Below are 13379 nucleotides of genomic sequence, written 5' to 3'. Positions count from 1 at the left end.
TTAAACTATCCCTCCAAACCAAAATAGTCAAATCCCACTATTCCTGGGTTCTCATCTTGAGAATACCAAAGGCTCACTATGGTAGTGTCCGATCCATTTGGCTCGAGAAGTTCTTGAAGAAAGTCTTCAAGAGGTTGTTGTGTTTAAGGCTCGTGATTTTTCGAGGGATACGTGAAGAGAAAAGGTCTTCAAAGGTAATGTATCTTGATCCCTTTTCTTGTATCCGGCATGCTATAATTTATTTTGAATGTACATCTTGTATGTTTACTGTATGTTTAGTTTTCAATATTTAATGGAATTTGGACGATCCGCTTCCGCTCAAGGATCTCCCTCAAAACGAGTTCCTTCATATAGAATATTACATATTCACCTTGCTTCAAACTTAACTCTTGATGGAACCTTTTAAGCCATAACATCTCCTTGCTTGCTTCCACTATTGCAATATATACTGCCTTAGTTGTGGATAATGCTACACATTTTTGTAGCTTGGATTGCCATGAGATGGCTCCCCCTGAAAATGTAAACATATAACCAGAGGTAGAATTTTTGTTATCAAGATCAACTGCCATGTCTGCATCAGTATAGCCTTCAAGTATAGGTTTGCCACCTCTGTAACACACACTCAATTTAGAGGTGCCCCGGAAGTATCTGAAGATCCACTTCACTGCTTCCTAGTGAGTCTTGCATGTATTGGATAGAAAATGACTCACCAGACTAACTGCATGTGTAATATCAGCGTTAGTATACACCATAACATACATCAAAGAACCAACAACAAAAGACTAAAAAATGGATGATAACTTCTTTCTCTTTCTTGATTGTAAGATAAGCTCTCTTACTTAGCTTGAAGTGAGTTGCTAGCAGTGTACTAGTAGGTTTAGCATGCTTCATATTGAACCTTTCCAGCACTCGTTAAATCTATTTCTCCTGGGATAAACAAAATTTCCCAACTTTCCTATCACGTGAAATTTCCATACCTAATATAATTTTTTGTAGGACCCAAATCTTTCATGTCGAAAGACTTAGACAAATCTTTCTTCAAATTTTTAATTGTATCTGCATCTTGTCCAATGTGTTATATTTTGGACTTTGTCTTGTCATGTCTAATGCCATGTTTTGGACATTAATACTTGAACTCATTCAAAGTATACTCACCACCATTGTCAGATTGAAGACACTTCCATTTTCTTTCTGCCTCCCTTTCTACCATGACATGAAACTTTATGAAAATCTCGAACACTTGGCTTTTTATCTTCAACATATATGCCCAAGTTTATCAAGTAGCATTATCAATAAAAGTGAAAACTATTTATCACCACCAAGAGACTCCACCTCAATAAAACGACAAATATCATAATGTATTAACTCCAGTTTTCCTTGCCTTCTAGTGGACTTCCCAAAAAAGGAAACTCTACGCTGCTTACCTGTCAAACAATGATCACAAGGGTCAAGAGAAACTATTTTATCAATTGGGATGAGAGATTTACCTACCAATAATTTAATCTCTTTATAACTCTTATGCCTTAGCCTTCAATGCCACAGATTTGGAGAATTATTTTGTTCGATTGCATTCAACTCAAAAGAAATATACCTAAGTTTGTTTTATACAAAGAGCAACACACCTCACCTCGAGCAACTATTATTGAACCATTAGACAATTTTCACTTATCATCACTGATAGTATGTCGAAATCCTTCTTGATCAAATACATTTGCAGACAATAAGTTAAGGCGTAAATCTGGAATATGGCGCACATTCTTTAATGTAAGCATGCACCCAACACTTAACTTCATACGAATATCACTTAACCCAACTATGCTAGCTGAGCTCTTATTTTCTATCTCCACACTACCAAAATCATCAGATTGATAGTTCATGAAATACTCCTTTTTGGGAACACAATGGTATGAAGCACCTGAATCTACCAGCCACTCTGTGTTTGAACTCTCTGCATGATGAAACTCACTAGTTTACACAAACCAAGGTGACAACATTATCACTCTGAGAAATAATTGCTGCAGTATTTTTATCATTTTCATCTTTTTGTGAGTCTTGCTTCTTATCTTGTTCTTTCTTTCAATGATAGCAAAACTTTTTGATATGACAATGCTTGTTTCAATAATGACATATCTTAGTCTTTTATCTCTAGACTTGGATCTTCCCTTAAAGTTACCATGACCTTTGGGTCCTCTATTCTTGTTTCTTCCACGATTCCCAAGAACAAGAGCATGTGAATCATATACTCCCATCTCATTCATTCTTATCCCTTCATTGAACATGCTTTGTTTGATAACATCCAAAGGCAAAACACCTTTTGGAATAGAGTTACTAATAGTCATCACCAAGGTTTCCTAAGTATTTAGCAAAGAACTCAACAAGAACAAAGCCCATAATTCATCATTAATATCAATTTTCATAGCAGTAAAGTTATTAACAATATCTTGAAAGTCACTCAAATGCTCAGAAATAGACTTCCCACCCTTCAATTTTAAATTAACAAGTCGCTTGATTAATGAAGCTTTGTTATGTGCTATCTTCCTTTCATAAAGACCTTCCAAGTCTTTCCAAAACTCATATGGGTCGGACTCCTTAGAAATATGGTTGAAAATACTAATATCAATTCATTGCTGAATAGTCTCCAAAGTTTTGCTCTTTAACTTTCCCCAACACTTTTTTTCCATTTTCTCTCGTTTTGCCGGTTTAGAAATTGTGCCATCAACTTTTGTTTCAATTGGATCAAACAATTCTTTGCAACACAAAAAATCCTTTACCATCAGTCTCTAGATGAAATAATTGGTTGATGTCAATTTAATCATTGAACTACCTTCACCATTACTAGTAGATTCTATAACGATGATTAAATTAAAATCCGCTCTGATACCAAATGATAGAACCCAAATAATATATCAACAGGCCATTAAGATCTTCTCCAAGACAATCAACCAAACAATTATATTCTAAAACACCACAAATCAATTATCAAATAATTACCAAGCAATAAACCAATAATGAATAACAATAAACTATACAATTTTGGAAGACTAAAACCAACGAGCACACACGAGAAAACCCCATCGATTAAAGAGTAAAAACTACGAGACTTGTGAGGAGTCCACCCTTGCCAACTTATCTTATTATGATAAAATTGAGGAAAAAAAACCCAAATCAGTTATACAAAGAATCATTACCCACCAATAGTTTCGTACATAAGAGATCAACACTTGAGAGATAAAAAGAATGAAAAATCACCCAATTTCACAGATTATATTCAGTAGCGATTACAAACAAATTAGTGCTCTAAACAACGATCCAACCGTTCAAAATGAGACCCTATATGTTCTGAACAGACTGATCAAATTTCAGCAGGATCCAACGGTTCAAACTGTAGTACTCGAAAAAAGTAATATCTTGTTAAATTGGGCATATAGAAAATTGAGTCCAAGATCAAATAAAGCACCATTTTTGTTTTGTTTTTCTTTATTTTGACGAGCAAATAAGCTCTATTAAACTCATGGGTCAACAAGAGGGAATTATATTCAAATTGTAATGTTTGAAAAATATGCCTAATAAGAAATAAGTTAAAATACCATCTTCATCTTTATATTTAAGAGTTTGTTCAATTTCAGTCCATATACTTTCAATAAATTTTGAATATAGTCCCTCGAAATAATAATATTATTGTTATTATTATTACTATTATTATTATTTATAGAAATTAGTTAAATAGTAACATTAAATATCATGTAAGAATATAGAATATGTAAATATGTTACTAAAATAAACTAGGAACAATAAAATTGAACAAGTCTCATATCAAACTTACAAGAACTAAAATTAGACATTTGAAAATATAGAAGCTAAAATTGAACAAGGCTCAAAGCACCAAAAATAATATTTTAGCCTAATAAATAATCAGTTTTTTTTTTTTTTTTAAATACTAATAAATAATAGGGAATTTTCAATGGGTAGTAATTCCAAAATGTATGATTAGGGACATGCTTTCAATATATCAAAAATTGTAGATATGGCAAAATTCTCAAATTTAAAATTTTGTTTATTTCATATTCCAATTTTACCCTTTTAACAAACTGTCATTACCCCCTCCTGAGCCTTATCAACCAGACTGGAAAAGGATGTGAAGACAACCAACATCACCCTTTTGTGGCATCAACTGCCCGACCCCGACAGCTTGAAAGCTAGGTTGCTATAACTCAACAATGAATATAAATAACTAAACTTGTTGTTTTATATGTTTTTAACTAATGACTTCCAATTAACATGATCCAAGTCCCGCCTTGTGAGATAAAATTAATTCAGACCTCTGGTGGTTCTCCCAATCGATTCGCTTCCGCAACCTGGGGAAGGGAAATAAAACAAAACATGGAAAATGTGAGCTATAAGCCAGTGAGTGTTTCCTTTGTAAGAAATCAAACTTAACTTTAGAAATTCATTATTGGGGAATACAATTCCAGAAACGAATACAGATCACATAATAATAGATGTAACTTCCCTAGCCTGCCAGCTGGATATTTCTGGCATAATCATGTACTTCCAATCCCTGGGTATTTTCTAGGAATAACCCGCAATGACCGATGTGGAAACAGTCTCAACACCCGATAACTCGCCGAATGTGCACATGTCGACATTTCCTGCTAGACATGTTTAAGTACGCTGATAATCTTATCCAGATACCCTGGTAATCCCAGCCAAGCAACCATAAAGCATGCTAACAATATCCCGGGTACAAGTCTAGTTCCCAATATAACTACTCATGCATTATAACAACACAACAATAACAAATCCAGACAAAATACATTTCCTGATCATGCCAACATTTTAAATATAAACTATATATATATCATTCATATGTATATATATATATAGAAATCAATCATACAAAAACAGAGTAACCACTCACAGTTCTTCTGTAAATATTTTTTGAGGCAACTCCTTGTCTTGCTCCTTAGATTCCTCCTTTTTCCCAGAATTTCAAATTAATCCATTATTTATTCAATAATCTCAAATTATTCACAAATAACATAAAAAATCTTAACAACTAGCTTATCCACTTAAAGTAACCCAAGGATAGGCTGAGTTATTCCAAAATAGCTTCTTAAAGGTTATTTTGACACTTTTGGGAGGCGTTGGGAAGCAGAGGAATGCATTAGTGCAGATAGATGGGCAGAGGGACACACTGGGCGATCGTTCCTACATAGACAGCAGTGGGCGCCTGGGGGCGTGTCTTGCTGACCGCGTGGTCGATGCAGCGTGCATCCCGTAGAGTGCGCGCACTGGGTTGGTAGAAACGCGTGACAAGGCTGTTGGCGACAGCCTATGCTGGCCACTGGACCACTTTACCTAAGTGTTAAAACGATCGGGCGTTGGCACTACACAATCGGCATCAGTGCTAGGCTATGACGCTGGACGATGGCGCTACGTGATGGGCGTGGCACTAGACGATATCCATGACGCGTTAGATAATGGGCGTTAGCACTACACGATGAGCATCGGCTAGATCTACACGATGCGCGAGAGCTGTGAGATAGGCTGTATGCTGCGTGATGGGCGAGAGCGAGATCGTTGGGTGACAAGCATTAGCGTGAGGTCACTGAACGATGAGCTAAACGATGGGACAGTGAGCTAAACGATTGAACTTATGTTGATCATTATTAATCACTGATTAAAAGCACAAGCTGTCTTAAGCATCGGGTTTAACTCCATGAAAGCTGAATGTGTCGTGCTATGCTTTAATGAGAAGCGGTGGAAAGTAGTATAAAAAGGGGGAGCCCGAACTTCAAATGATTAGTTTGATCATTTCCTCCATGAAAATTGAGAGATCTCGGTGTTTTTGGAAAGCTCTAAGAGTCTACTTATAGAGGTGACACTACCGGAAGAAGTTATCATCGGAATAAGGTCAGAGAAGGAAAAAAGACCAGAGGTTCTGTTCTTAGGTGAATTCGGGCCATCGTTAAAGAATTGAGTCTCCAGGACAAATCACAAAGAGTTTGAAGCTGAAATTTGAACCTAAGATTCCTACGAAAATTCTTAACAAGTTTGTAGAAGAAAATTTCTTGAGATGTGCTCTAGAATTCGAGTTATTAATTTTGAAAGTTAAATTTAAAATTTCATGAACAAGCAGGTAGCTGCTTGAGTTGAGTAAGCTGACAGCTCGAGGTGAAACGCTTGGAAAGACCAAGGGCTAAGCTATTCTGTGCGTTAGACCCACTGTGTAGGCCGAGGAAAGCTTGCAGTGAAGTCTTGCATGCATAAGCAGCCTTGAGGATGACCATGTGCTGCATAAGTGGTGATACATTTATGAAGAGCAGTTGGAAGCTGTGCATGAGTCAGTCTCAAAGAAATCCTAAGTGTTAAAACATACAACAAGGTTTGACACCAGTGATAGAAGCATATCGGTCCTTGAGGAGTAGTTCTAAAAGTTGTGAGTGACTAAATATTTACAATGTTTTAAAGAAACCATGTTTTAAAGAAAGATTATTCTCATGCTAGCTAGTTTTACAAAGTAATTTCTAAGCAAACCACGAGTTATGTTTTAAATGCATGCCATGTATGAAAGTTTATTGAAAAACTATTTATGTGTGTTTGATTACACAAAACATGAGTTAGCATCTTTAAAGACATGTTTTCTATGCATTATGATTTACATATTAAAGACACGTTTTCTATGCATTATGATTTACATGCTTTAAAGAGAAAATCATAACATGACTAGTTTTACTTGAAACTCGATACCGAGGGACATTTGAGAAGGTATCCGAGCATAAGTACCTAAAGTATGACGGTACTTAGTTATAGTCGTGTGCACGTAGGTAGTTAAAGTCAGAGATTGAGTAAAATGGTTCTCTCTTGACTAAGTAGTTGACGTTGGGATTTAACCACAACAGGGTTATTCTCAAGTAAAGAATAGTTAACGTTTTATGATGAAAACAACTTTATATGCTTTATACTTGGAAAATGTTTATATTGCAGTACAAGGTTAATGTAGAATTTATAGTGTCAGTATGATCTATTTATTGAGACTTATGCATGAGAATTAGTTTTCTTTCTTAAGTTAGTAGCAAGCTCACCCCGTTTTCAAATGTTTTTCTTTCCCCCAGGTAGTGGTCAAATCCATAGGAGGTAACCCTATATCTGCTCTACCACTCAAGGACAAAAAATATTGTAACCCGTTTATTAGGTGGTTACTGTAAATATTGTACACATGTTATAGTTATTCATATATGGACTAAGGTTTTGGGTATCAGGACTTATGAAACTAGTAATGTAATCTCTGTAAATGTTGTATTTAAACTTAATGTTGTTAGCCATAGAGGCATCCACTGTATATGAGATTGCATGTTGGTATTTCCGCTAGAGTTATTAGGCAAAGTAAGTGTTAGCAAAAGGGTTGATAACTGCAATCATGTCCTTTCCTAGGTTCAGAGAGTAGCCTGGGTAGGGGTGTGACACAAACCCACATTTTTTGGTATATCAGTCAACAAATATATCATATTTAAAATATATTAGTTGTGTATGTTTTCCATTGATTTGTATACTTTTTGTATCTTTTGTTTGTAGCAATATTAGTTATTACCCAACATTTTGACAATTTGGTTCAACCGTAGTAGCATAGTGTAGATCTATTTGTATCGAGGGTATCAATATCAATTAGTGTTCAAGGGTATCACATGAGTTGCTATTTTTTCAAAAGTAATAAGTTTGGACTATGAATCCAATTTTTTAAACTTATTTTGCCAAATCTACAAGAAGCTACTTATTGCAACAATGGAAGTTCTTAACGATAACATGTGAAAAAAGTACGGTATCTTCTCCTTCTCTTCCAGATGGAACATGGTTATCCAACAAATAAGAATTTTCATTTCAATTCTTTTCATATTATCCATTAATTTTGAGATGAAAATTTTTTATCTAACATAACAAGTCAAGATGATAATTCTTATTTGTTAGGATGAATAAGAGAAAGGAGAACATTTCATGCTTTTGATTTCCATCTGTTCACGTGTTATCCTCAGACATCTTTTCATTTTCAAATTTTTGGTCTCTAAAATGAATTGCAATCTCACATCAACGCCATATTAAGGACATTTCCAATTTATTTCATTTTATAAAGTTCGTAAGACTTTCCTCACTTTTTTATATTTTCATAGGATTATTTTAGTAATTAATCTTACATTCAGAGTGTTGTTTCACTCTGGTATAATTAAATTATATCATTGTCAAACAAAAAAAAAAACTTGAAAATTCTATTAATTTATAAAACAGATATATAGACAACTATGTGAAACACAAAAATTCTATTAATTTATTAAACAAATATATTACACAATTACGTGAAACACATTGTGCACCTCAAATTTATATAAGCTATAGCCATTTTATTCTATGTTATTGGCTTTTTAAAATTAGACCTATTTTCTGTCAATTAAATTAAATACAAAAGTTGAATTATGTAAAAAAAAATTGTGAGTATTTAGAGATTTTTTTACCACTATTTTCTAAAATTGGTCGGTTTAGCGGCAAATTTGAATAGAAGATAAAAATTGCCATAATAAATAATTATTAAGTCCCTCGAATTGATGAAAATTAACATTTAAGTAAATATTTGTACATTTTGAGTAAATATTTTTATAACTTAGTCAAGTTTAAGAGGATAAATTTTGATTTTTTCCCATTTTTATATAGTATGTTAAAAGGCTGGGCTGGTTTGGTTTGCCTTGGGTTTTTTTTTTCTTTCTAAATTATTATTATTATTATTTATTATCTTTTTTTCATTATGAATATTTAATTTCTTACAATAATCAATTAGAAATCTTGATAATTGTAAAGTCACCTAAGTACTTTAAAAGTTGAATATGAAAAGGCTTAAGAAGTTAATTAGCTTGCAACTCAGCTTAGGAACAAATAAAGCACTTTTAGAATTAGCTTATAAAAAATAATCATGCGATTAAATTGTTTAAATTTATCCTTCTATATCATGGAGAAAATGATCTTTATATGCCAGAAAGCAATTTGGTTTAAGAGTTCTTCAAAGACTTTTAATTTTTGCAGCTTGCCCTAGTTGTTCCTTTGGAGAAAAAGTCTTTTTGTTATTAGTTTTCCTTAGTTGCAATATAGGATAACATAATTCCTATTCCTCATTTAGGATAACCTTATAAATATCATAGTCTCACAATTAGAATGGGGAGGGGTGATGAATACTGGTCTCAGATGGTATATGGCTTGGGTAATGGCATGTCTTTGACCAAACCGCAAAGCAAAGTGTTATCTGGGATGTTGTATTCATCTCTGAGGGAGCGAGCAGGTGAAAGAACACTGAAGTATAGCTGTTGTCCCAAGTAGCGATTTTCTGTCAACTCAGACCTCAAGTTCCACATTCCGGCATTATCTAAAGTAAGAAGAATAGCTGCCCATGATTTAGGAAAAACTTGAATTGTATGCCTGCTCACAGCGTCTAGAAGATTATAATCCTTTCGTTTCTCTGGAGTCCATCTCCCAGGCTCAATCCTGTGAAACATCGATAAAGAATTCATTAGCCATGTGTAGAACATATGCATTTATATGTTTTAATTAATTATGGTCATTGATACTTACGCAACAGCAAAGAAGGAGTAGCCATCCAAATGCCATGACTGGAGGCTCTTCTCGTGGTTCTCAAATATAATCTCTACGAAGTTGCGGAAGGTTGCATTAACAACATTAGGAGCAATAGTTACCGTGTTTGCATCTTTTGCCACTCCTTCATCAGATATTGTATCATACTTGAAGACCTTATCGGTGATTTCGAAGTATTCTGCAAGCTTCAATGGAGTTTCAGGGTCAACATGAGAGACTCCATTGATGGCATATCGTAGCTTACCATCAAGCGTAGTGGCAGAATTGACTATCTTAATGGTGCGAGTAATGTTGATGGAACCATAGTGATACGAGCCTTGAGGATTAGGCCTAGCAGCGCTGGCAGTAAGGTTCCAACGGAAAGTACGAAATTGATTAAGGGACCAAGCCCAACCGATCGGTGCCTCAGGAATTTCATGAGAGGCAGGGCCCTTTCCATTGGTGTATCGAACAATGCCTTTGCCGACAAGAATGTTCTTAGTGAATCGAGTAGATGCAACCATATAATAGTCTTTAGGGTCTTGGTCGGCTGTGACAAGCACTGAAAAACATTGTCCCACATGGACATCAAGTGATTGGTAAACATTTTGGACAGTATGAGAGCCTTCCATCTCTACCAACTTCATGGTGTGGCCTTGGATCCTAAAGTTAAGAGATGTTTTTAGTCCAACATTGCAAATTCGATACTTGTAAGTCTTTCCAGGTTTCATGGTGAAGAGTGGCTCATCAGTTCCATCACCCTTTGCAGCCTTTCCGTTAATTAGGACCCCATCAGGTCTAGCAATGGAGCGACCACTGTCCAAGAACTTCTTAAGAGTGGAATGGCTCTTGGTGTACCAGTCACCAATAAGTACAGTGTAATCATCTTCAGGATCAGCATAAGGAACAGGAATGAGTAAACGACTATTTATTCGAAGGCCGCCAAAAGCTCCTCCAGCTCTGTGCATGGCAGTTGATGGGTAGTAGAAGAAGCTTCCAATTTGGTCCTTAACTTGAAAATGATAGGTAAAGTTTGTCCCTGGTGGGATTGGGCAATTGGTTCCAAGTAGTCCATCCTGCCACGAGTTCTTTCTATGTTGAACACCGCTCCAATGTAGAAGGAAGGGTTCATCGAGATTATTGAAGACATTGATGACTAGGTTATTGTTGGATGTGGAGTTGATATTAGGTCCGGGAAATTGACCGTTGATAAGAATGCCTTGTTGGGGAACACCCAAGGGAGAGATGGTGCCATAAGTGACATTCCACGTGAAGAAGAAATAAGGATCTTCACCCTGAACGGTTGACATTGCTGCAACTGAGAGGATGCATAGCAACAAGTTAAACCTTAACCTAGCCATCTGTATCTCTCCCCCTTCTCTTTTGATCTTTTTGTCAAGTCACTGCTCTTTTTTCTCGAGCAGGCTTTTACCCTCAAAATCTCCCCTATATTTCAAGAAGATAGGTTGTTATCCCGTTCCCCAATGCTTAACCCTTCGATTCCTTCATTTATATACACGTTCAGGGTTAACTTCCCAACCATTCAAACTGCTACTTTTTCTCTAATTTACTTTTTCTCGCCTTGCATATTCCCCTAAAAATAATGGCCACCAACCAAATATTTACTTAAATTAGAGGTTGACTCTCCATAATATCCTGAGTCGAAAACGCGTGCAAACTATATTTTACTAAACTGGATCTTGCCTTAAAGTTGCAAATTATTTTATTCTTTAACGGGATAGATTCTAGATGATTAATTTAGACGAGTGAATAATTCTCGCCCGGTTTATAAGATATGGTTTCTGGTTGTATATTTGATAAATTTAAGCTTTCCGTCCATCAGGTTCTTGTTGATTTGTATAATATATTTGAGAAATGTTAAATTTATAAACTAATTAGAAGTTTTAAGAGATTATTTTTGTTTTTGGATTCAAACCATTCATTGGTTAAAACAAAAACCCATTTTATAGAAATCACAAGGAAACAAAACTTTATTTTAAACTACTAAAGCTAAAAAAAAAAACTAATAATTAAGGACCCTCTTTGTTTTTTACTTTTGGTTTCTCTTTGTTTTTTTACGATGATTTGCATATTTTTTAAGTATAATAGTAGAATTCTTAGCTAAATTTTCTTTTTTTTTAAAAAAAATTTAATTAAAACAATTTTTTTAGTTTCAAAATAAAAGTAGATAACAAAGAAAGAAATTTAAAGGCGGAATTTGTGTCTTTAGACATAATTTTCAAAAACAAAAAATAAAATACTAAATTATTACAAAACGGAACCTAAGCTTGTAAGTAATATTTTTTACTCATAATTTTCTATATTTTATTATATCAACTCTGTAGTTATAATTTTACAAATCAAGTCAAATTTTAAAAATTATAAAAAAAACAAATAGATTTCAAAAGATTGTTTATTTATTTATTTCTTTCTTAGAATTTGACTGCTGATTTAAGTGTTTATTTAATAAAGATAAATTTCATAGCAGAGAAATGGAGAGGAAATAAATATACATTTTGAAAAAACAAACATTGGAAACAAAATTGTTATGGGCCCAAATGACGAGACCTCGAAGCATCAAATTTTGAATGCTTTGTGCCCAAATTTATCCCAATGACTAATTATTAATTAACATCCCGTCCAGTATAAAAGTATAAAAATATTGGTAAAGATGCTACACAATCCCGACAGAGAACTTTTGTGTGTCATTTAAATTTACAAGTTCATACAATGAGCTAGTGATGTTCGACTAGTTTTAAACATATTTTTGTAATTCAAAGGTTCATATAATTATATAAAATAAAAAGAAAAATAGGTGATACCTTTTAAACATATTCTTAAAAACTTGAGATATAAGAAGACACCTTTTAAAAAATCCAAGAACCAAATGTATCTATTCTAAAAAATTCAGGAACTAAAAAACTATGTTTTGGAAATTTAGGATCAAACACACTTATTCTTCAAAACTTTGGGACTAAAAAGGTAATTTACCAATTTTTTCAGCATGGGATCAAATAAAATTTATTGTTACATCTAACAGTTATCTAATAGTGAAGAAAACAAAAACTCAAGAATCATTTATTATTACTCGAACCCCATAAATTGAAAGTGTCTATTTTCAAATTAGATACTATCACAAATTGAAAGTAAATAAAAGGGAGATTTTCAAAAATAAAAAAATAAGGGATAATATTTACACAAACAAAAAAAATTAATTGTAGTTGTGATATCAATGTCTATCATAGATAGACACTAATAGAAGTCTATTAGCGTCTATTAGTGATAGAAATTGATACAGGTCTATCACTAATAGACGTTGATAGAAGTTTATCTGTGTCTATCAGTGATAGAAACTGATAGAAATCTATTATTTATATTATTGATAGAAACTGATACAAGTCTATTATTGATAGAGGTTGATAGAAGTCTATCAGTGTCTATCAGTATTTTTTTTTATTATTATTATTATTTCTGTAAATAGTTTGACATTTTTCCTATCTATACAAATTTCTCTAAATAAAACTCGTGTTGATTTGTTCTTCCTCGACAATAACGTCAAAAACTTATTGGTATCCTTTTAATGCTATGGTTAGAGCGGAAAATACGTGCAAATCTTCTTTAAAGGACAGACACAAATTGTCACACCCCCTCCCTAGCCTTAGTCCCTAAGACCTGGAAGGGAGTGTGAGGGTACACAAGTAGTATTTCAAGACAGTATTTCAATTTACATTTCCCCCCATATCTATTAAGATTTTAACATGTTTACAATA

At 33.9% G+C, this 13379-nt stretch overlaps 1 protein-coding gene across 1 annotated transcript; it reads right to left on the bottom strand.

Annotated features, from left to right (window-relative positions):
* Positions 1–9083: 9083 nt before the first annotated feature.
* LOC120083573 (L-ascorbate oxidase homolog) lies at positions 9084–11086 on the bottom strand. Its single transcript, XM_039039394.2, has 2 exons — positions 9610–11086; positions 9084–9522 (listed from the first exon to the last, which is right to left on the bottom strand). The coding sequence occupies exons 1-2, from the start codon at positions 10968–10970 to the stop codon at positions 9222–9224; spliced, it is 1662 nt and encodes a 553-aa protein (XP_038895322.2). The 5' UTR covers positions 10971–11086; the 3' UTR covers positions 9084–9221.
* Between the last annotated feature and the right edge of the window lie 2293 nt (positions 11087–13379).

This window comes from Benincasa hispida, chromosome 8 (genome assembly GCF_027475165.1).
Source record: "Benincasa hispida cultivar pf3 chromosome 8, pf3_genome.v1.1, whole genome shotgun sequence".
Lineage (NCBI taxonomy): Eukaryota > Viridiplantae > Streptophyta > Magnoliopsida > Cucurbitales > Cucurbitaceae > Benincasa > Benincasa hispida.
The sequence above is the reverse complement of the archived record's forward strand: the minus strand, read 5'-3'. Positions and strand labels throughout refer to the sequence as shown.